This window comes from Grus americana, chromosome 1 (assembly GCF_028858705.1).
Source record: "Grus americana isolate bGruAme1 chromosome 1, bGruAme1.mat, whole genome shotgun sequence".
Classification (NCBI taxonomy): Eukaryota; Metazoa; Chordata; class Aves; order Gruiformes; family Gruidae; genus Grus; species Grus americana.
Window position 1 is genome coordinate 53,694,176 of NC_072852.1, and position 20,969 is coordinate 53,715,144.

Genomic DNA, 20,969 nt, shown 5'->3' on the forward strand with positions numbered 1-20,969 from the left:
TAGCAGGTATTTCTCCACAGGCTTTTATTCCTTCATGAACTTAAGTATAATCAGTCAAATACTGCAGGATACTTTACGATATTTGCTATGCTTATTATGGTAAGTCTCAGTTCATAGAAAAGAGTATACAACCCAAGCGGATGTCCATAGTCTAGGTAAAACACATCTTCTCCTCTATTTCACTTTTTTCCTTTTTAATGTTGGATGGTATTATGGGTGACTTGTCCTGTTTTAGTCTAATCATATTTGTCATTGGCTCATCCTCAGGGAGGAACACCATTTTTTTTCTAAACAAAGACATTAACTTCTCTCTTTTCAAACTACTACTTTTTGACACTATATCCTTCCATCTAATTACTTCCAGCTCAATAGGCAAGGCTTCCTAATTTGTGTGTTGTATTATTTTGTTTCAGGTGATTCTCTTTATGATTGAAACGGGTAGAGAGAGAAAAAAGAGGGAGGCAGAGAGAGATGTGGATGGAGAGAGGGGAGAGACAGATGGGGGGGAGAAGTGGAGAGAGAGAGGGGGGTGGATGGAAAGATAGATTAATGGAGAGAGACAGTGATTGGGAAAGAGAGGCAGGGAGGGGGAACAGGGAGGGAGGAGAGAGGAGGACAGAGAAGCAAAGAGAGATATGGGGGAAAGGGAGAGAAAGAAAAGGAGAAACTTAAGAGAGACCTCTGTGCTCTAAATTGGCACATTTCAGTAATGTAATATTTTAATGAACACATTATTCCCCAAACAGTTCATCTAGAAGTCATATATGAACAGAAATTACTTCAGCAGATGAAAATTATTGTACACATATAAAACTTTGCCATGGACAAGAATGGGCTGATGATACCCATCTGAAAAGGGAACAGTTTTAAGATTTGTTCAGTACCTAAACAAATCAAATCTACAACTGATACGTGGATAACTGTGTAGTTCTTGCTGAGTCTATAAAAATATAGTCATAATACTTTGAGAAGTTCAGAGTTCTGTAGTTCTTTTAAGTCCATGCCACAGAGAAATGAAAACTGCAAGTCCACTTCAAACAGTGCTCACATTTCTGAAGCTACCATCAAAGCTCTAACACATCTCTTACTCATTCAAAAAAGTCATCACACAAAAATAATGGAGTTGAGAAGTGTAGTTCAGAAAGGATTCAATATAGTACAAACAGAACAACAGAACACTCCCTTACTTTGCAATATACTGTCTTTGCAATACAGTAAAGTGTTTGACTTCCACTTTTTTGAGTTTTTGATAATTCCACTTTTCTATGTGAAACTTAAACTAAGATTTAGTCTGAAGCGGCTTTGTTTGTTTGTTTGTTTCTACTTTTCTGAAAAAGGAAAGAACAGAATGTGAAACTCAAGACTGCTGAAATATGATGGCAAGATTGAAGTCCCCCTTTACCATTGTTCTGTTTTCCAAGCAAGTGTCTTGACCAATAATGCTTGTAAGTTTTGTTTTTAAGTCTTTTTGAAACTATTTCAATATGTTTATGTAACTACATATAACCTTTTGACCAGGGAAAAAGCATGTGTTGGGTAAACCAGTGGTTAGAGAACTCTCTTGGGACAATGACAGACCAGAGACTTGAACCTGAGTCTCCGCATGAGAGTTGAGTGATATGGTTATCAGCTTAACCACTGTTTTGGATTCTGTTACACTCCATGTCATTTCTATGCTGAGAAAGTTACATCACTACAAGTATCATAAAAACTAGTGCAGTTCAAGGGGAAAAAAATTGGTATTTCTTCATTAAAGCTGGCTTTAAAAGAAATCTTCATCTACTTTAATTTTACTATCTGTTTCAGTAGGACAAGCTGCCCTTCATGGCTATGTCATACATTCATGCACACCTACAGACATACAGACAGACACCTCTACTTTCTTGAAAAAAGACAGAGGTGGGGGGAAAAGAACATGTACCTTCAATGTCATTGTATCCTTTGAGGAATGCATGCCTCTAGGGAACGGAACTTGCTCTTTTCACTGAAGCACAGATCTACAAAATGGATACATAGCTACCTAACTGTGACTGTGCTCATGTCCAGATTTTTCAAGGTTTCCTCTATAGGCGAGACACCACTCAAATTTATTTGCAAAATTTCTTCAGTATGTTTTCTCTTACTTGTATTATTTTCTGGAGGACAGTGATACCAAGCCCTGTCTCATTAGCATTTAAGTAACATCCCTAAACAGAAAAAGGTGTGAAGATAAAGTGAAGTATTATTTACATTTAAGTTTTTAAGCTCTAGTGGAAAATACTGACCTATTGAGAAATTGATAGGCTAGCTCACTACTGATTAATAGTGAAACACATAAACAAAACTTGATAGTGTTTCAATTGAAAAAGGAAATCTAATGATCAAAGCACTAACAGAATTTGAGATGTATAATATTTAGCACAAATGGGAGCAGTAACACTCAGTTACACAGTATCAGTAATATGTTCAGTGTCTAGTTACAGAATACATTGCTGTTAGCCAAAATACATTTTGTTCACTTGGAATGTGAATTAATGTTTAGGTGTTCCAGTCTTCAGTTGTTATGCTAAAGATAAATGATTACAGCTTAAGCCTGAGAATCAATTTTAAAGGATGCATAGCAAACTTCTCTTTGGGCACAGTAATTGCTACTCAAAGCATACGCTTACTGACCAAAAAATCTGTTCAAAAAACAAACAATCACTTCAATATGATGGGAAAAAATCAGATACTGTATTACTTATGGCCAACTTCAGCACAGCAACACAATACCAAATTAAGAGACAGATTATGTTTCAAATGAGAAGTTAAAATCAGGTCATTATTTCCTTTTCTGACAATCTTTAAGGTGGGTCACAAATCACTAATCTTAGTCCAATGTGTTTGCTAGAGGTTTTTCAGCATTTTCAACTCTAGCTAAATCTTTTGCATGACACTCATCAAAACTAAACTGAAACCACTTTTAGAAAGAAAATAATTCTTCATAAACTAACCAAGAGTGTTCTAAATACCAACTTTAAATGAAAAACAAATATTTTAATCATTCATATTATTGCCAAGTTCTGTATGGTTAAATGTACAGCCCTAAGAGTTGCAAAGGGAATGAGATTTGTCATCAAAACTATAGCGCATCTGCTTGTGATGATCTGAACGTTAGGCCATGTAACTCAAGTTGCATATGATTAGAAGAATGCACTGAGCAGTGCCAACACAGACAGGACAGCCCCCTTTGCTGCTGTGATAAGTCTGCACTCATTTAAATAGTTCCTGACAACTCCCTGTGTGATTGTCAATCCAACTGCTTTGAAAGTATCTGCTTTTTAGTTACAGTGAAAATAAAGCAATCCTTTCCAGAGTTTCATATGCTTTATAGGAGGCTTATCTGATGCCCAGTAAGGGTGGTAGTGCAATAGTCTGAAATGAATCTGGTATATAGATTGCTTTCTATGGAGATGAGAAAGGAAATCCCCAAAGACCCCAAAATAACTGAAGACACGTTTCAGGAATATAATGAATTGTCAGTTTTACCAAAAGGTTCATTCTTCTCAGGAAGATCTCAGCCGTATTCTGGACTTTTCCAAGAATCTGGGAAGACTGTAACAATGCATGCTGCATGACGGTTGCCAAAACTACTGACAATGTCACAGCACCTCACATATCAACTGAAACTTGGAGAGGGGTATGTACTATGAGCTGACCTTCTAGAATAATTGTTCTTAGTACCTCTTTAGAGTTTATTGGGAACTTATCCAGAAACGGTGACATCTTGTGTCATTTAAGAAAGTCATATTTTCAAAGGAGATTTGAGTAATGAGCTACTATGAACTGAAGATTAGCCAAAGTAGTATACTTCCTTCCAATGAGGTCTAGACACTCTGGCTCCATCCTTTAAAGAGTAATCCTGAGGCCTGCTGTCTCATTCTCTCCTGACTTTATTTTTTTAACCCAAGAACACATTTAAACAGAAATACCACAAAGGGACTCAGCTCCTTCCTTCTGCCTTTTTTCAGAGATCGTGGTTTTGGTTTTGGCATTTTCCCAAGTAGCTAGGCAGATTCATTCACATATGCTACAGGTCTGTTGGGCAAAGATCAGACAACGTCAAACCACTCATATTTTCTTGTCACTCTCTAAATAAATTTATTTGCCACTTCTTAGTTTTCATCAGTCTTTGAGGAACGTTCTGAAAGTGGATCTCTTCCTTCCTCTCCAGGAAGTTATCATGCCCCACGTCCCAAATCAATCCTATATCCCTGATCTTGCCACTTTTGCCCAGCACTGTGTCTGATCTTTCAAGCTTCCAAATGAATTTTGCCCTGATTATGTTCTACCTTTCCATGTCATTGCCAAATCTAGCACCTTCTGCATTCTCCAAAAGCATTAACTTAGATCTTCAATTTTTTCCTACTGGACTCCCTAGCCTTTGGGTGAGTATCTGCAGCAAGGTCCTCTTTCTCAAGGTTGGCATAAGGAACTTCAGGATTCTTCACTTCCTAACTTTTTCCCCCTTTTCCAGTTCGGTGTCACAGTGAGAGAAAGGAAGGGGAGAAAATAGTTATACTGGGAAAAGGAGGTAGGAGGAGGAGAAAAAATTCTACAAAAACAATACTTAGTTACTGAGGGAAAGAAAGCTCTGTTTGTCTCTTACAGCTATCATAATTAGCTGCTTTATTCCCTGGAGGTTGTCTATTGAAGTAGGCCACCTAACACGGAGGATGCTCCCTTGGCTGTTTAAAAAGCAGACATTACTTAGCAACCTCACTTGCTTTTCTCAAAACTTACTGCCTGAGCCTGTGCCCTGTTGCAACCAGATGAGCTTTAAAGCAAGAGGAGGAGAAGCAAATGTTGCAACAGTTCATTTGGTGGCAAAAACTATTTATGCATTGGAAATACACGACAAGATTTCTGTTGCTGTTACTCCTTCTCTGACATATATACATGCATAACTCTTACACAGTTTTGGAGCACTTAAATGATTCCTGTGGCAAGGATACCTTTTCATGACTACTGCCAAGGGTCTAGGTCTTGGAGTTCTTGTTTATCCTCAAGTTTCATGAAAAGAGTGACGAGATCATATGATTGAAGTCAACTCCAAGTATGTTTTGAAAACTGACAAAAAAAAGTATATTTTGCCATTATACAACCCTCACCAACAGAAAATTGCTTGAGTATCTAGCATTGTTAAAACAGTCACATCACAAACTGGCTCAATTTTGTTTAGCCAAAAGATGAGTACCTAGTATTTTGTGAGGAAAAGTATTAAAAAATTTATTTATTCCTAAACACTAACTGAAGTTGTCACTGGTCTAGTTTGAGTCAGTGAGCAATACAACCCAAAGATGATTCTTCTGATTGTATGAGACACATTCAACAAGGGAAAATTGGTGGGATGGCTCCTATGACTGGAGTATTGGGATGGAAGGATACAGGCTCTTTAGAAAGGACAGGCAGGGGAGACAAGGAGGGGGTGTTGCCTGCTATGTCAGTGACCAGCTGGAGTGCATGGAGCTCTGCCTGAGATGCATGAGGAGCCAAATGAGACCTTATGGGTCAGGATTAAAGGGAGGGCAGGGACAGAGGACATTATAATGGGGGTCTGTTACAGGCCACCCAACCAGGAAGACCAAGCGGATGAGGCCCTCTATAGACAGGAGCAACCTCATGTTCACAAGCCCTGGTCCTCATGGGGGACTTCAACCACCCCAATATCTCTTGGAGGGACAACACAGCAGGGCATAAGCAATCCAGGAGGTTCCTGGAATGCATTGATGATAATTTCCTTCTCCAAGTGATAGAGGAGCCAACAAGGAGAGGTGCCATGCTGGACCTTGTTGTCACCAACGAGGAGGGCCTGGTAGGGGATGTGAAGCTCAAGGGCAGCCTTGGCTGCAGTGACCATGAAATTGTGGAGTTCAATATGCTTAAGGCAGCAAGGAGGGTGCACAGCAAGCTCATTACCCTGGACTTCAGGAGAGCAGACTTTGGCCTCTTCAGGGATCTGCTTGGTAGAATACCATGGGACAATGCCCTGGAGGGAGAGGAGCCCAAGACAGCTGGTTAGTATCCAAGGATCACCCCCTCCAAGCTCAGGAGTGATGCATCCCAACAAAGAGAAAGTCAGGCAAAAACACCAGGAGGCCTGCATGGATGAACACGGAGCTCCTGGAGAAACTCAAACACAAAAAGCCTACAGAAGGTAGAAGCAAGGGCAGCCCAGAAAGCCAACTGTATCCTGGGCTGCACCAAAAGAAGCATGACCAGCAGGTCGAGGGAGGTGATTCTCCCGCTCTGCTCTCGTGAAGACTCCACCCAGAGTACTGTGTCTAGCTCTGGGGTTCCCAGCACAGGAAAGACATGGTGCTGTTGGAGTGAGTCCAGAGGAGGGCCACAAAAATGATCAGAGGGCTGGAGCACCTCTCCTATGAAGACAGGGGTTGTTCAGCCTGGGGAAGATCAGGCTCTGGGGAGACCCTACTGTAGCCTCTTGGGACCTAGAGGGGGATTATAAGAAAGATGGAGACAAACTTTTTAGCAGGGCCTGCTTAGGACAAGAGGTAATGGTTTAAAACTAAAAGAGAATACATTTAGACTACATATAGGGAAGAAATTTTTTACAGTGAGGGTGGTGAAACCCTGGAACAGGTTGCCCAGAGAGGTGGTAGATGCCCCATCACTGGAAACATTCAAGGTCAGGTTGGACAGGGCTCTGGGCAACCTGATCTAGTTGAAGATGTCCCTGCTCATTGCAGGGGAGTTGGACTAGAAGGCCTTTAAAGGTCCCTTCCAACCCAAACTATTCTATGATCATGTCAAAATTCTTGGGCCTGCAAGTGTATAACAAACTTTTCATTTTTACCTTTCTTTCACTTATTCTTGCCTGAATGACAAATATATGGAGGCTGAACACTGAAATTTCTCTCCTTTTTGGTTAAGCAGTACCAACATGATAAGTACCAGTGACCAGGACTGGCTTCACCTACTGTAAAGCTTATTCCTGAAGTAATTAATGAACTCTGATTTGCCAGTTTAAGTGGGGAAATGATACACATGCCATATTATGCCTCAAACTATCTTTCTAGGACATGACATGAGGAAACATTTCATCACTGGGGAATGACCTTGTTCTTTCCTCAATAACTGTTTGCCACAAAAGAAGACAGAAAAGTAACGTCCTTCCCCTACAAGCAGCTGTTTCATTTCCATCTTCACAAATTACTTTAAACAATTAAAGTTTTATTTTCCTTGCCTCACCTTTGCTGTTTCAGGCAATATAATGGGAATCTTGTTCAAATTCATATCATTACTTGCCAAAAAGAAAAAAATAAAAAATATCCTCCACCAACCCTAATCTCACAGAATTTTTATAAGGATATGGGATACACATCAGGAGATGTATTTTTTGTAAATTAAGAGAGGCATCTCCAAATTCAGTATGTTCTGTTCACCACCACACAGGTAGTCTATATGTACATTCTCAAAAGAAATATATTTTTCTGTTGAAAAATATATATATCTTTCTGTAGAAATGCAGAAAAGTGTATTAACAAAATTATTGAGGTTGTAAAGGCAAGGATTAAAGTGCTGGTGCTAAGTCATCCCACTTACACATATGTATTAGCCTTAATAATTACATGATTCCATATTATTTTTCCCTGTGCAATGAATGCTGATCTTGGAACAGTTGAAGGCCTATCCTCTATAAAGGGGATGACTGAATAAGAACTCTTTTCTTTTTGAAAATCAAAGGTATTAAAAGGTATTTTTAAAAGGTTGGTATTTACTAAATCAAGTATTTAGAAAAACAAGTTAAGAACAAGGTCAGTAGTTTAATGCTGCACCACAGAACTGTATTCTATCCATGTCTGTACTCCAGAAACAAACCTCTGAACATCTGAACAGATCTTTATACATTTGAACATATAAAATGCTACTTAATTTATAGAGAATGTTCTTCACACAATACTTCATTAAGATGTGAAACCCTTGCTGTGAGATGCTATGAATGCTAAAAATTTGCATTGCTTCAAAGGCCAATTGAACAAATGCATGAAAGAAAAATCCACTGGAGTTATTAAATACAAAGACAATACATCTGTCTTGGAAAGCTGCTGTAAATTGTTGGAAGCTGTGAGTACACTGGAGGAAATATGACTTACTATATGCTTGCTTTGCTATTACACTCTTCTAAGGCCAGCCTCTTAACCCCCAGTCACTACTAGAGAAGGGCACTTGGCTAGATGGACCTTCATTGTGACCAAGAAGGGTCATTCCTACGTTTTTACACTAACTATATTAATATTGTGAAAAATGAGCTCCTTGTAGTCACCAGTTAGAAACACCAAGTCAGTGGATACTTCTCACCATAATCTAACTGTGCTTCAGTTATCATTTGTGAACTGTGGATATTAACACCCTTACTCAGTCACAGAAGTACTGTGACAGTAAACTCATTAATGTTGTGAAGAAGTCAGATACTACAGTGACAAACACCACCAAAAAGCCCAGGAGAAAAATTAATCATTCTTTTTCTAGAGAGGAATTTTATTTGTGTGCAGTAAATCAGGCTCACGGCTAAACACTGAATAGTAAGGATAAAAAAAAATTGAATAACTGCTTATTCAATTAGCATTGTCTACCCTGGGCCACAACTGAGGTAAGCACCTTCTGAAAGAAAAGACCTCAAGATTATGTCATTGAAAAAAAAAGATAATACCTACATTCAGGGGGCTAAATAAAAACTGCACTGGCAATCTTATTTTTACCATTAATAAAAAAGCAAACTAAAACTCCTGAAATTTTGCAATCAAATTGGCAAATATCATGTCATTTTGGAAAATTTTACCAGATGATTTAGGATCTCTATATCCATCACAACAACCTCTTCCACTTAAACTAACGGAATGACTGATGGCACTTTATTAACCTCTGTCTATTTTAGCACTAAAAGAAAATGACGCTGTTTGCAAATGCATTTCACAAATATTTGTTATAGCAAGGAAATGTCAGGCTTTGAATTAAAGCTGTATTTTAGCGGGTAGACATTGTTTCTTTATTTTGCTGAATGTAACTCCTTTTGCTCCATTCCTTGTATCTTGTCTCCTTAACTTGCTTCTTCCGCTCCTCACCAGTGCTAACCTCCACGGTCAACCAGTCTCAGTTCTTATTCCCAGTCTCAATTCTTATACTCATTTCCTTTACCAACCATTTCTAGCATTCCAGCCTTTTCAGATTTTTATATACAGCCTGCTTGCCAAAACACTCCAAATACCCCATTCAAATCTCTCTCCCTCCACCTGCCTTCTAGCCACACCTCCTCACCTAGAACACATGCCTATTCCATTCTTCTAGAGGCTTCATTTTCTGCTTATGTCATGACTCCTATCCTTCTGAAATCAAGACTTAGATAGTCTACATGAAAGTAAAAATAGAGGGGATAGGTTTAACTATTGTGACAGGAAAACAACAGATTCGTAACATATACATATACTATATAACATATGCTATATTTCTACATTTAGTATATTTGGTTCTCTGAAATGTTACTTGTGCACATTATGTGAGAAGATCCTTGGCAGATCATTAGACCACTTGGTTATGCAAGATACTGCTCTGCAATAAATGTGCACGAAACAGGAAGCAGAGTGATTGCAAATTACTTATGAGCATAATCTGACAAATTAGCTATACAGATGACAAGGAGGATATGGAAGTGGATAAATAATTACTTGAGAAAATTGAAAACTAAAAATAAGTGTAAATTACATTTAGGAAACCTTACCAATGACTTAAACGAGATTCTGGGGTCAAATTAATATTAATATTAATGCTAATATTATTGTGTCGGGGGGGGTTAATCTGCAAAAATAACATAGACACACAGACTAATACTCATATTTAGTGGCATTTAAAAATAGAAAACAATGACCCTGGCAAGTCAACAAGTAAACAGGGAAGACATTAAACTCACAGCTAACTCTCAGAACTACCAGCAACACACACACTAGAACGTGACATCACAAAGTTTTGAAATTCAGGCAATGTGTGCAGGGAAAATACCTATTACAGAAGATATTACCAAATCTAATTTATAAAACTCTTTTTTTTTTTTTTTTTTTAACCTTCTCTAAAAGGCATCTATTTCCTGGACACTTCTCATGCTGTGACAATATGAACACCTCACAACTTAACCTATTTCAGCACTTGTCTGGGCTATGAAGGGATATGAAAAAAAATCCGCACACCAATCACACGATTCTTACAGGAGAAAGAAGTTACTAATGTGTAAACTCAAAGACTAAATATGATATTGATGTTTTTGTAATGACTAGTATGACAGAAAAAGAAGAAAAACACAAAAAAATTGTCCAACTCCAGCATAATATCCTGTGGTGGTGCAAGAGGTTATTCACTCCCAGCTGCAGGACTTCACAATGGCTTTGGCTGAATTCCACAAGGCTCCAATCAGACCATTTCTCCAGCCTGTCCAGGTCCCTCCTAATAGTAATTCAAATGAATTGTTTCTCCCCAATTTGGGATTATCTACAAACCTGCTATACTTGATATATTGCAATCAATATCGGACCTTGAATCCTGAGGAAACACCCTAGTAGACACCAACGGCTGGATTTTGTACTGTTGATCACAACCCTCAGAGCCATGAAATCCAGCCAAGTTTCCACCCATTTTATCATCCTCTTATTCAGTCCATATCTCACCATTTTGACTGAAAGAGACTTCTCTAAAGTAATGTAAAACAGCATTCACAGTTCTCCCTTTGTCCACAGAGGCAGTTATCTCTCATTGTAGAAAGCAATAAAGGTTGGTCAGGCATGATTTGAGCTTGGTAAATCCAAGCTGGCTGTTCTCAATCACCTTCTTGTCCTTCGTGTGCCTGGAAATTACTTCCATGAGGATATGCTCTGTAACTTTCCATAGGACTTAGGTTAGAATGATGAGCCTGATGACCCCAGAATCTTCCTTTTGCCCCTTCTGAAGACGCACGTGCATTTTCCTTTTCCAGTCATCAGAAACTTCCCATGCTTGACATGACCTTCCAAACATAACAGTGGCCTCACAGTAACATTGATCCCTTGAATTTTAAATGTTCCCTCAATCTTCCTCCACTGTGGGTATCATTTCATTGCCACACAAATTTTGCTAGTAGGCTCAGGAACCTGGGAAGTCAAATTTTACAACCAAAAAACCAAGGCAGAAAAGGTAATGAGTGCCTTGCCTTTTCCATGTGCTTTGTCACAAGGTCTCCTGCCTTACTGAGCAGTGGGTCCACATTTTCTTTTGCTGTCAATGTATTTACTTTTGCCCTTCCCATCCCTCACTAGTTTCAACTCCAGCTAAGGTTTTTCTAATTCAGTTCTTGCACACTTGGTGCATTTGTAACAAACCTCATGGGATACAGCATCATGCGTTTCATGTGTTTTGCATGCATCTCTAGCTTCAACCACCTATCACTTGATTCTGCCTCTTGACCAAATAATCATCTGGTCAGTACTACTTCTGAATTCATCCAAATTACCTATAAAATACAGGAGAGAAATTCTACCCAAATTTTGTTTTATACTAGCTCTTTAAGCAGTCATTTATATATATATTCTATATATACACCTTCAATCAGAATTGTTCTTTTCCTGTTCTTCACTGAAATATTTTTACCTACAAAAATATTTAAATTAGGGATGTGGTTCAGTTTGAAATAAAAATCATTCAATACCTACTTTAGGGTGAGCTGAATCACTCTGTATGCTCCCTAACTGTATTGATTAGATCTCCATTGGCTGTAATGGGAATGTACACACCTAGTACAGACATCAACACCTACAGAAACATAGCTACCACTGGGTGTTTTAAATTGGAACCAAATTGCGCTCAAGATGCCATTTTTAGCACTTCTTTCTTTAGAAAAGTATGTGCAATAAATACGAAACAGTGTAAAATGATTTTAATAAAAGCACAACCTCATGGAATTAAATCTCACAGAACCTTTCTTCTTAATATTAGATACATGTACATTATTAGAAATTCATAGATGTTAAATTAGGTACAGAAGAGTTGTGATATCACTTCTTAAATTCAGAATTAACATACTGAAAATACTGTCATCAGGAAAAAGTAATTAAAAAGTAATAAAAGTCTTCCCATAAAAGCTATAAAGTTCAAGCAAAATGTATTCCCTCCTTCCCAAAAGGATCCATGTACATGAAAATGTCCTATCAGTAGGAAGGAATTAACACTGCTTGCTATGCCTTACACATTTAACATTAAAAGTTGTCAAAATATTTTACCTTGAAGTAATAAAAAGGATTAGAATGTGTACTCTGATTGGAAGTGGCCAGCAGAAAAATTCCATGGCAGAAGGGAATTCCAGCTGCGGAACTCTTGTATATGTCACCTCCCCAAGCGAGCAGGCTAAGCTTGCTGAAGGAAAGGGAGTGTAACTGCACCCTACACTGTATTGTCCCTTAGGCATTATATACCAGTAGCATAAATTAAAACAGTTTATAGGATGCTTCAACTAGTGCATAAAAAATGGCCTAGAGCAGGTCCTTAATAGCTCATCCATGAATAACCATACAAACTGAAACAAATGAAATTTGAGGCAAATATGAAACTGAGGCAAATAACAGGATCTACCTGTAGATTTTTAGAAGCATGGTTACGTTCTTCTTGATCACTAGTGCAGTGACTGTGAAAATCTTAAAAGCATCTGCTCATCATAACATTTCCAACCTTGACAAGTCACAAGATAGCAGACCTTTCAGATTACATCATTCTTCATTTTATTTCATTTATTTCCCGCTCTTGGTTCTGCTGTAACACTACCACTTAAAATCAGCAATGTCATATATCAGTTTTAAAAATGTATAATTCTATTGCATTACCAGCTTTAATTCTATTGAATTACCAAACTACTACAATCATCAATGTCAGACAAGAGGAAAAACAAGATGGCGATCAAAATGCATTTATATGGTCCTCTGCAGAGTTAGACACTAGCCACCTAGTAACTAAGAATTCTAGAAGAATTCTAAAATTATTCTTTTAAGTTACAGACACTTCAACTTTCTGGGCTTTTTCCTTACCTTCTCCTTACATGTTTGTAACATTTCTCTTATTAGTCTTCCTGACTCCATCGTAAATTCCATCAGTCCTCCCAGCACAGCTACATCCCGTATCTTGATCCTATCTATGGGCAGATAATATGACCTCAGCAGATTTTACACTAGATCTACAGTTCTTGCTGGTAATTTTTTACATTTGGCCTAACATTTTAGAAAATTAATAGAATGTACACTTGAACAATACTCAGAAAACAAGATCTGGAGTACAGAGAAGTGAGAAGTTTATCCATAGAGATTAACCACAGAGCTGTGAATCTAAGATCACACTTTGCTCATAGGGAAGATTTATTACACAAACTTTGTGAATTGCCTTGCTCTTAACAATGAGATTTCTACCAGATGTCCTGGATACTGCCCATATTGCTACCTTTGTATATTGTAAATGTTTCAAACTTGCGAAGAAATCTGAGGAATTCGAAGAATAAAATTTTATCTAAACTTTGTTTGAAAGCATTTATCATAAATAAGAATAAAAATAAGTCTGAGAAAGCTAAAAAATAATAAAATGAAGGTTAAGTTTTAAGAGATGCTCATGCATTTTAAAGGGCAAACATGCAAAATCAAGGCAGCAATCAACTATCGCTAATATCAAACAGCATAAACTAAGAGTTGTAATGATCATTAATTTGCATTTCATACTGAAAGACAAAAGGAAGAAAAATTAAATATGTCCCAAAAAGACTTAAGTTTCCTATTCTAACAGGATAAAGAAGGTAATTGAGGAATCTGGGAATGCTGGTCTCTGCTTGGGACATCAGTACAAAAACCTCCAGGTATTAATTAAAAGTAGTGTAACTAAAATTAGAAATAAGCATAGACTAAATGGATGCCCCATTGATCTATATGTAATAACTACTTGCCATTTTATTATCTGTGCTGGTTGTCTGAAATAAATACCTTCCAACACAGAAACAAGTGACCTCAGAAGTATGTGAGCCCAGCACCCTGCTGCTGCAAGCCTCCTATAGTACAATCTCTGTATAAAATCAGCCTAAGTAAGTTTCTCTTACTTTAAACAATGCTATTTGTAATTAAAACCAGAACTAGTGCCTTTAATTTTGTTGATAAGGTGATTCATTTGTTACTTAAATTATAACATGAACACAACTTTGTTAAAATTTTAACTAAAGCTTCATAAAGTATTTCAATATTTTAAATACTGTCTGCTCTACAAGCCATATCTAAGTGCGATCTGATTTTGCACAGGAAGCTGAATGAATCACAGGGCTGTGCACAAGGATAGAAGTAGATTTGTGTGGTTCTCAGCATGCACTGAGGCCATCAGGCTAAACTGTGGCTTTGCTGCGAGCAAGACACTGCTCTGAGAAACAGATGAAGAAACAGATTGCAACTCACAGACTGGCAATCTGCTTGCTGGGTTTCTCTATACTTTAGAGGAGAAATATCTTGGGCCAGGCCTATACATGGTGTAGCTGCGCTAAGTAAGGATAAGCAAAGAATGGAGCCATTCCCTGCCACAGTCTGCCAAGTGTAAGAGGGGGAAAAAAATAGCTCCATGCAGGCTGCTCCGCCCTCCCATGCTGTATAATGGCAGTAGCCAACAAAGAGCAAGAAGGGGCCAACTCATCCTTCCCTACTACTCTGTGCCAGTTCATATTAATTCATATTCTATCCCATAGTCCTCTTAAAAATCCAAAGCTCTTTTAACATGTAATGTTTAAAAAGACTAAAAATTAGCATTTAATCAAGAACTATCCATTTTTCTTTAGGTTGTAACATATTAGTAGGGCAAAAAGGCATGTATGTGACTGCATGTGGCAAAATGATATAATGTCTCTGAGATACAGGAAAACCTTCAAAGTTGCTTTTCCTAAAACACTTCAAAAGAAATGAAGCCTGTCTCTATCCAATAATGAAAAACTGGTTGGTCAATAAAAACATGTTCTGTATATGCAGATACTCAAATTAAGCAAATTAAAAATACCAGTTTTGTTAGAAACACTTTACTCTTTTTATGTGTTAAATCACTGAATGTACATTAAAGGATTTGGGATACAGGGATTGAATTATACATTCTGTTAGAGGGACTGTGGGATTTCACTCTCAAGTTTTCATGTTTATACTGGAATAATATAAAAACCAGTGAAATAATTTAAAAATCTGAAAATTCTCTTTGCAATCTATTACACACCTAAAAACCATATTTTTTTTTTAATATGAAACATAGTTAATATACTTATGTATGACAATCCAGGAAGTGGAATCCCAGAAGAAACAGAGAAAAGAAACTTCCTTTACAGTTCTGTCTTCTGAACTCTGAATGTTTTCTGAAGTGTCTTGAGATCTCCTCATTACACAGTAAAAGAACAGATCCCAGCCCTGCTCTGCTGTTTTGGGTTGGAGACTGTAGCCTACACGCATGTGTAACACATCTTTAGATGCCCTAGGGTACCCCACCTGGAATTTAGCTGTATCTCCACACGGCATGGTTCTTTGTTAAAGTCCAGTAGCCCATGCAGATGCCTCAGAAACTCATGGGCATCTAAAATGCCCTGTAAATACCCAGGTTTAAACAACTAAATTGCTCTATGCCAGGTGTTTACTGCGGATTATGCTTGCTCGCGCGTGTTGCAATGCCTGATGCTAACTTTTGCATCTGAGGAATTCACCCTCAGGTATATTCACCCACAATCTTTATATTCCCAAGCAAAGTATGGAGATCGAGGTAGGGGGCCAGAAACTGACGCAGAGCCTTTCAATGCTTCTCTTGAACTGAAACAAGTTATACGGTCCACATATAGTCAAACATCACTGATTTGTTGTCGTTGCTTTCAATAAATCAATTTGGGCATGAGGTCTTACATAGTATCTATTAGGGATATCTTGGTGCAGAAGACCTCTTAATTAAGCATATATAATTTTTATGCACTTTGCACATACTCTGCTTTAAGCATGTGTTTAAATCCTCACAGGAATTCATTCATCTATTTATACATGTGCTTAAATAGCCTTCCGGAGCAGTGTTGTTTTCCTGAACTGTTGTCATAATTTAATATAATGACTTATAAGTTAGAAGACAGCCCTTTAAAGATTAGATAATTTACTCTGCAATTAACATCAATGAATAGGTTCAGCTATAAAACAACCATACAAAAGCTTGCCCTATTTTTCCCCCAAGTACCATAAAATACACTGAGTCAGAAAAAAAATGTTATAAAAATGTAAAAAGGAGATCAGAGCACAGATAATTTGTTCCTTGGTTCAGATAATCGATGCATATTTGTCAATTCATGAATATTAAATTTAATTCACAGGGTATATCATTACCGCACAGCAAATTTCCACAAAAAAAGGTATCAGGCCATGGAGAGTTCAGCCACATAAACTGAGTTGTCTCCAGCACTTAGAAGAAATCCAAAGGGAAAGTGTACTGCTACTTAGACCAATATATTAAGCACAGTATTAGTCCATTTGTATGCTGAAAGACTTGGCCTTTCCCAACCTAATGCTAGAACAGCATTGCCAAAAGGAGAAGGAAAAAGCAACACGGACCTTTCTCACCACAATGGGACAGGTACAGTTCTGGAGCACCATTTTAGGAACTGAGCAGTAATTATGATCAATTGAAACAACAGTAGTTCCTGTCAAACACAATGTCTCATAAAGATTCTATAGAAAGAAGAAAAATATGTCCCTATATTTTTTCTATTGCTTTCTCTTTATTATAACTTTCAAAAGCACTTTTTAGTCTAAAAACCTGTATACAAATGATACTAGTATAGCTCTACTAGTGAGCAACTTCAATTGGTTTTCTATTAAAAAAATCTTCAGATCCCCCCAATCTCAAATTCAAACTTTTATACTGTACAATTATGGCTCTTCTGCAACTTTGCTATTTTCAGTAAGCACTGATTTCCTAAACAGGATCAAGATGTTAGTATGACTCCCTTTCAGTACCTTCTTTTTTCTCCATGTGTTCTGTACCAAGATAGATCCAACCTTAATCTTGCATGTCATTCTGGACTTAATCCATAATTACTGGCATCACTTAGATCATGCAACATCTCCAAAAAAAAGGTATGTTAAAATACCTAGCCCATATAATTCTTTCTTGAAAACACTTTCATAGGAGCTTTTACTTTGAGCATTCCCGGTGAAGTCAATGAAATTATTAAGATTCTCTCTAAAAAGCATTATGTTCAATAGTGCGTTAGATTGTGCATCAATCCATTACTGACTTCTTTTTAAATGTATTCCAATAACTTCTTTAAAATTAGAACTATTTTAGCAGCTGTATGCTAAATTTTTTACTTTTAATTTTTGAAGTTACATTTACAGAAGCCATAAACATTCTTTACAACATTAGTAAGAAATATCATAAATAAAACAGTACATGTTTTACTTTGCCTTACTTCTCTTTAAGCTAAGTGCACTTCCAGAAAGAAAAAAAAAAAAACTACAGTTGAGTTTACAACCTAAAATACTTAAATTCTGAGTAACAAACAATGACTGTCATGACCCATCTGTATATACAAAACACATGGTTAATGTGTTCTGTATATATAAAGTAAAACACTGCTGTTTAATAAAAAAGAAAAACACAAGCAAATACACTCCCTCTGGATATACAGAACTTACTAATATACAACATGAAAGTAACAGTGCAAGAATACAGCACAGGCACTAGCCCTGGAGAAAGTCACTACACAAATCATGCAGTAGAACTGGATTATAAATGGCTAGTCATTGTACTGAAGTGAACTTACTTCTGTACTTACAAAAAATGGGTATCACATTTTAAAGGCTCATATTTTAAATTCAACCAATTATCTGGCATACTCTTGGCTAAGCAGTCTATTCAAGTATAGTACAAAAGGCAATTGCATGGTGTGTTTTGATTTTGGTCAATGGGCTAGTAATTAAACAATGGTGCAATAACTAATTGAACTCAGGCACCACAGAACTTTGGTAAACTATGAATATCTGAACTGTTGTTTACAGCACTAAAACCAGATTTAAAATAGCAAGAGTTTATAATAGAGTTTAAACAGGTATAATTGGGACAGTTACACTACATTTCCTGATAGGGAACACTGAAATAATATAAATATATTGACAAGGAGGTACTGGCAATAGAATCACAAACACTTTCATTTAAGCAATTTCCATTTCTCTAGGCCTTTTCTTTCTCTCCAGAAACAAACAAAAAAACCCCAACCAAACCAAACCCCCAATTTATTCAAGTTCTAGGTCAACTGTTTCAGTTCATTTTGTCTTCTTGCTATGCCTAGTGTATTATTGAACACTAGCACTGGACGGTGCGCTGCAGACCTCTTGTTTGAATACTGTCAAATGTCATAAATGCTTGTGATAATGCTCCTAGTTAAGAGCATGATGAAACTTAACATCAAAGCCATGCTGTAGATTGCCTGAGATATGACTAATGACTAAAGTTAAGTCCTTTCACCCAACATGGCCAGTAACCCAGTTTCACTCCACTAAATCCAGGCACCTTGAAAGTAATGCTGCTCTTACCTAACCTGCTCCGTAAGTTTTACACCTCCTCTGCCTCCATGATCTCTCATAAAAAAGATTCCCTTTGTTTTGTAGGCTCATTACTACAGCATGCCTAATTTCTTCTGCAAGTGAGGGTAACAACTACAGATAAGGGTATGGGGTGAAGCTATGGCTTTTTACACAGAATTCCACAATGCAATGCCTTGTCTGTTATTAGCACTTCCCTCTGTGATTAAAAGTAGCAATTTGAAGATGAAATATCAAAGGAAGGGTAATTAGTATATAGTGCATATTAGCCCAGCAATAAAAATGTAAGTTCTGCACCACAGCTAGTAGCAGAATGAACAAGTACCTTACAGGTGCATCAAAGGCAAGAAATTCAGTATCACTATATTAATAAAATGACTGCCTGTGACTTTAAACACAGGCACACTTGTACTTGGCTAGAGAGTGAACGATTTATTGTTACTATGAAGGATGCAGGAATGGAAATGAAGATGAGGGGGGCGATGATGATGATAGTGAAGCAGAGGTTAATATCCCCAGCATCTGATGGGGAACGATGTCCCTACCTCAGTAGGCTGGATAAGGGAATAGCTCCAGATCCACTGCCCAGGATCCCTCCTTTCCTCCCAGAGAGGAGTTTCTCCACCAGAGCCACATTCCCAGTGCGAGCAGCTTCCAGCAGTTCCTGGTCCTTCCCCATGGTCAGGAACCAAGCAGCCCCCACGCACCCCGCCGCGCACTAGGAGAGCTACACCCCGGGCCACAGCGGCCCCCTCTCTCCACAGAACGATCTCCCCTCCACAGACCCTGCCTCAGAGCAGAGCAGAGATTCCTGCAGTCCCTTCCAGACCAGCAGGAGCAGCAGCAGGAGGGAGGAGGAGAATCACCTCCTCCTAGTTTCACTGGATCATTTCTGGGTGGAGTGTGGAAGAGAAGGAGGGGGGGGAGGACGAGGCCAGTAAAGAACCCCCCCCCCCCCACGCTCCCATGCATACACCCCGAACCCCGGCCAGGAGGACGGGGCGGGGGGGAGCAGGCAGCCTCAGCCTCCGTGCCCGTGGCCGGGCGGGCTGTAGGGGTATAAGGACCCTCACAGACGGACGGAAGAAGGGAGGGACGGAGGGCGGAGGCGCAGCCCTGACTTGCCAGGCCCGTTGCTGGGGAGACGCGGCTGCCGCGCTCTCAGTGGCTGCCCGGGCCGGGTACCCCCTCCGCCCGCCCCAGCCCTTCGCCGCCGCCGCCGCTCCCGCCGCCGCGGAGGGCTCCGTGCCTCCGCCCTCCCCAGCCCGCGCGGCCCCGCCCCGCCCGCCCTTCGCCAACGGCAGCGCCTCGCGCCCCACTGCGGTGCCGCGCGTGGACCGTTGCTGCGGATTAGGGGCGCGCGCGCGCGGGGAGCGCCGCCCGCCCCGCCGGGAGCGTAGCCCTCGCCCCCGGCGGCGGCTGGAGCGCTCTGCGGGGCGGCCGTGCCAACGGCGTCGGCCGCCGCAGGTGCTGCGGGCAGCTCCGGGGAGGTGGCGCCTCCTCGCGCTGCGGAAGGGGAAGGGAGGGACCTGGGTGCCGGGGAGAGGGCGGCGGAGGGCGAGGGGCGGGGGGTCCTCCCGTCGCTGAGGAGGCCGCGCGCGCCCTTGGGTGCGGCAAGGGGCGAGGCTGCGCTGCCCCGCGGAGGGAGGCGAGCTCCGGCAGCGGAGGGCGGGTTCCTGAGGGGCGCGGGCAGGTCCGAGGTGGGTGCTGAGGCACAGCCGCCCTGAGGCGAATCAGCAGCAGGTGCGGGTGGGGTGGGGCTGAGGGGACCGTGGCGTTATGCGTGTGTGTGAAGAGATTCCCCCCGACCAGGGATTTAACTCCACCCGGGGACATGGCAGGACAATCCAGCACTGATACGAGCCTGCTTCGTTGAGCAAACCCGGGTAGGCAAAAAAGAAAATCCGAGCCCCGCTGAGGGCAGGAGCAAAACTGAGTTGCTGGCTCGGCGAATCTGGCAGATGGGACTGCTCACACCCATCACACGCCAGGATCGTGGCTTTTTAATGTTTCAAAGGATGAGAGGTATAACTGAATGTATTTGGTGTCAGATCCAGTTATCCCGTGTTCTGGTACTCCTTGTTCTGTTATGGGTTTCAAACGTGTAACCTTTTTCAACTGTATGACTTTTCTGGGCACCACAATTAATCATTCTTTATGGCTTTTGGATTCTTACAAGCTATATTAAAAATAATGAGTGCTGACCAACTCAGAGGCACATCCTTGTTTAATGCACCATTTGATACTGTGCTTATGTGTAAAGCCAAATTACAGCCCCATGTTCCTGTTCCAGTTTAGTAATTTGTGCAGGTGGAACCACAGGTACAACAGGCAAATAAGTTAAGACCC

At 39.7% G+C, this 20,969-nt stretch overlaps 1 protein-coding gene across 10 annotated transcripts in view; it reads right to left on the bottom strand.

Moving 5' to 3' along the window:
• Positions 1-19,772, bottom strand: part of ANKS1B (ankyrin repeat and sterile alpha motif domain containing 1B) — a 447,444-nt gene extending 427,672 nt beyond the window's left edge. For all 10 annotated transcript variants that reach the window (XM_054812812.1, XM_054812811.1, XM_054812807.1 and 7 more), the window contains exon 1: positions 19,166-19,772. In XM_054812812.1, the coding sequence (XP_054668787.1) occupies positions 19,166-19,299 (134 nt within the window). In that variant the 5' untranslated portion in view covers positions 19,300-19,772. The remainder of the gene's footprint in view (positions 1-19,165) is intronic.
• Between the last annotated feature and the right edge of the window lie 1,197 nt (positions 19,773-20,969).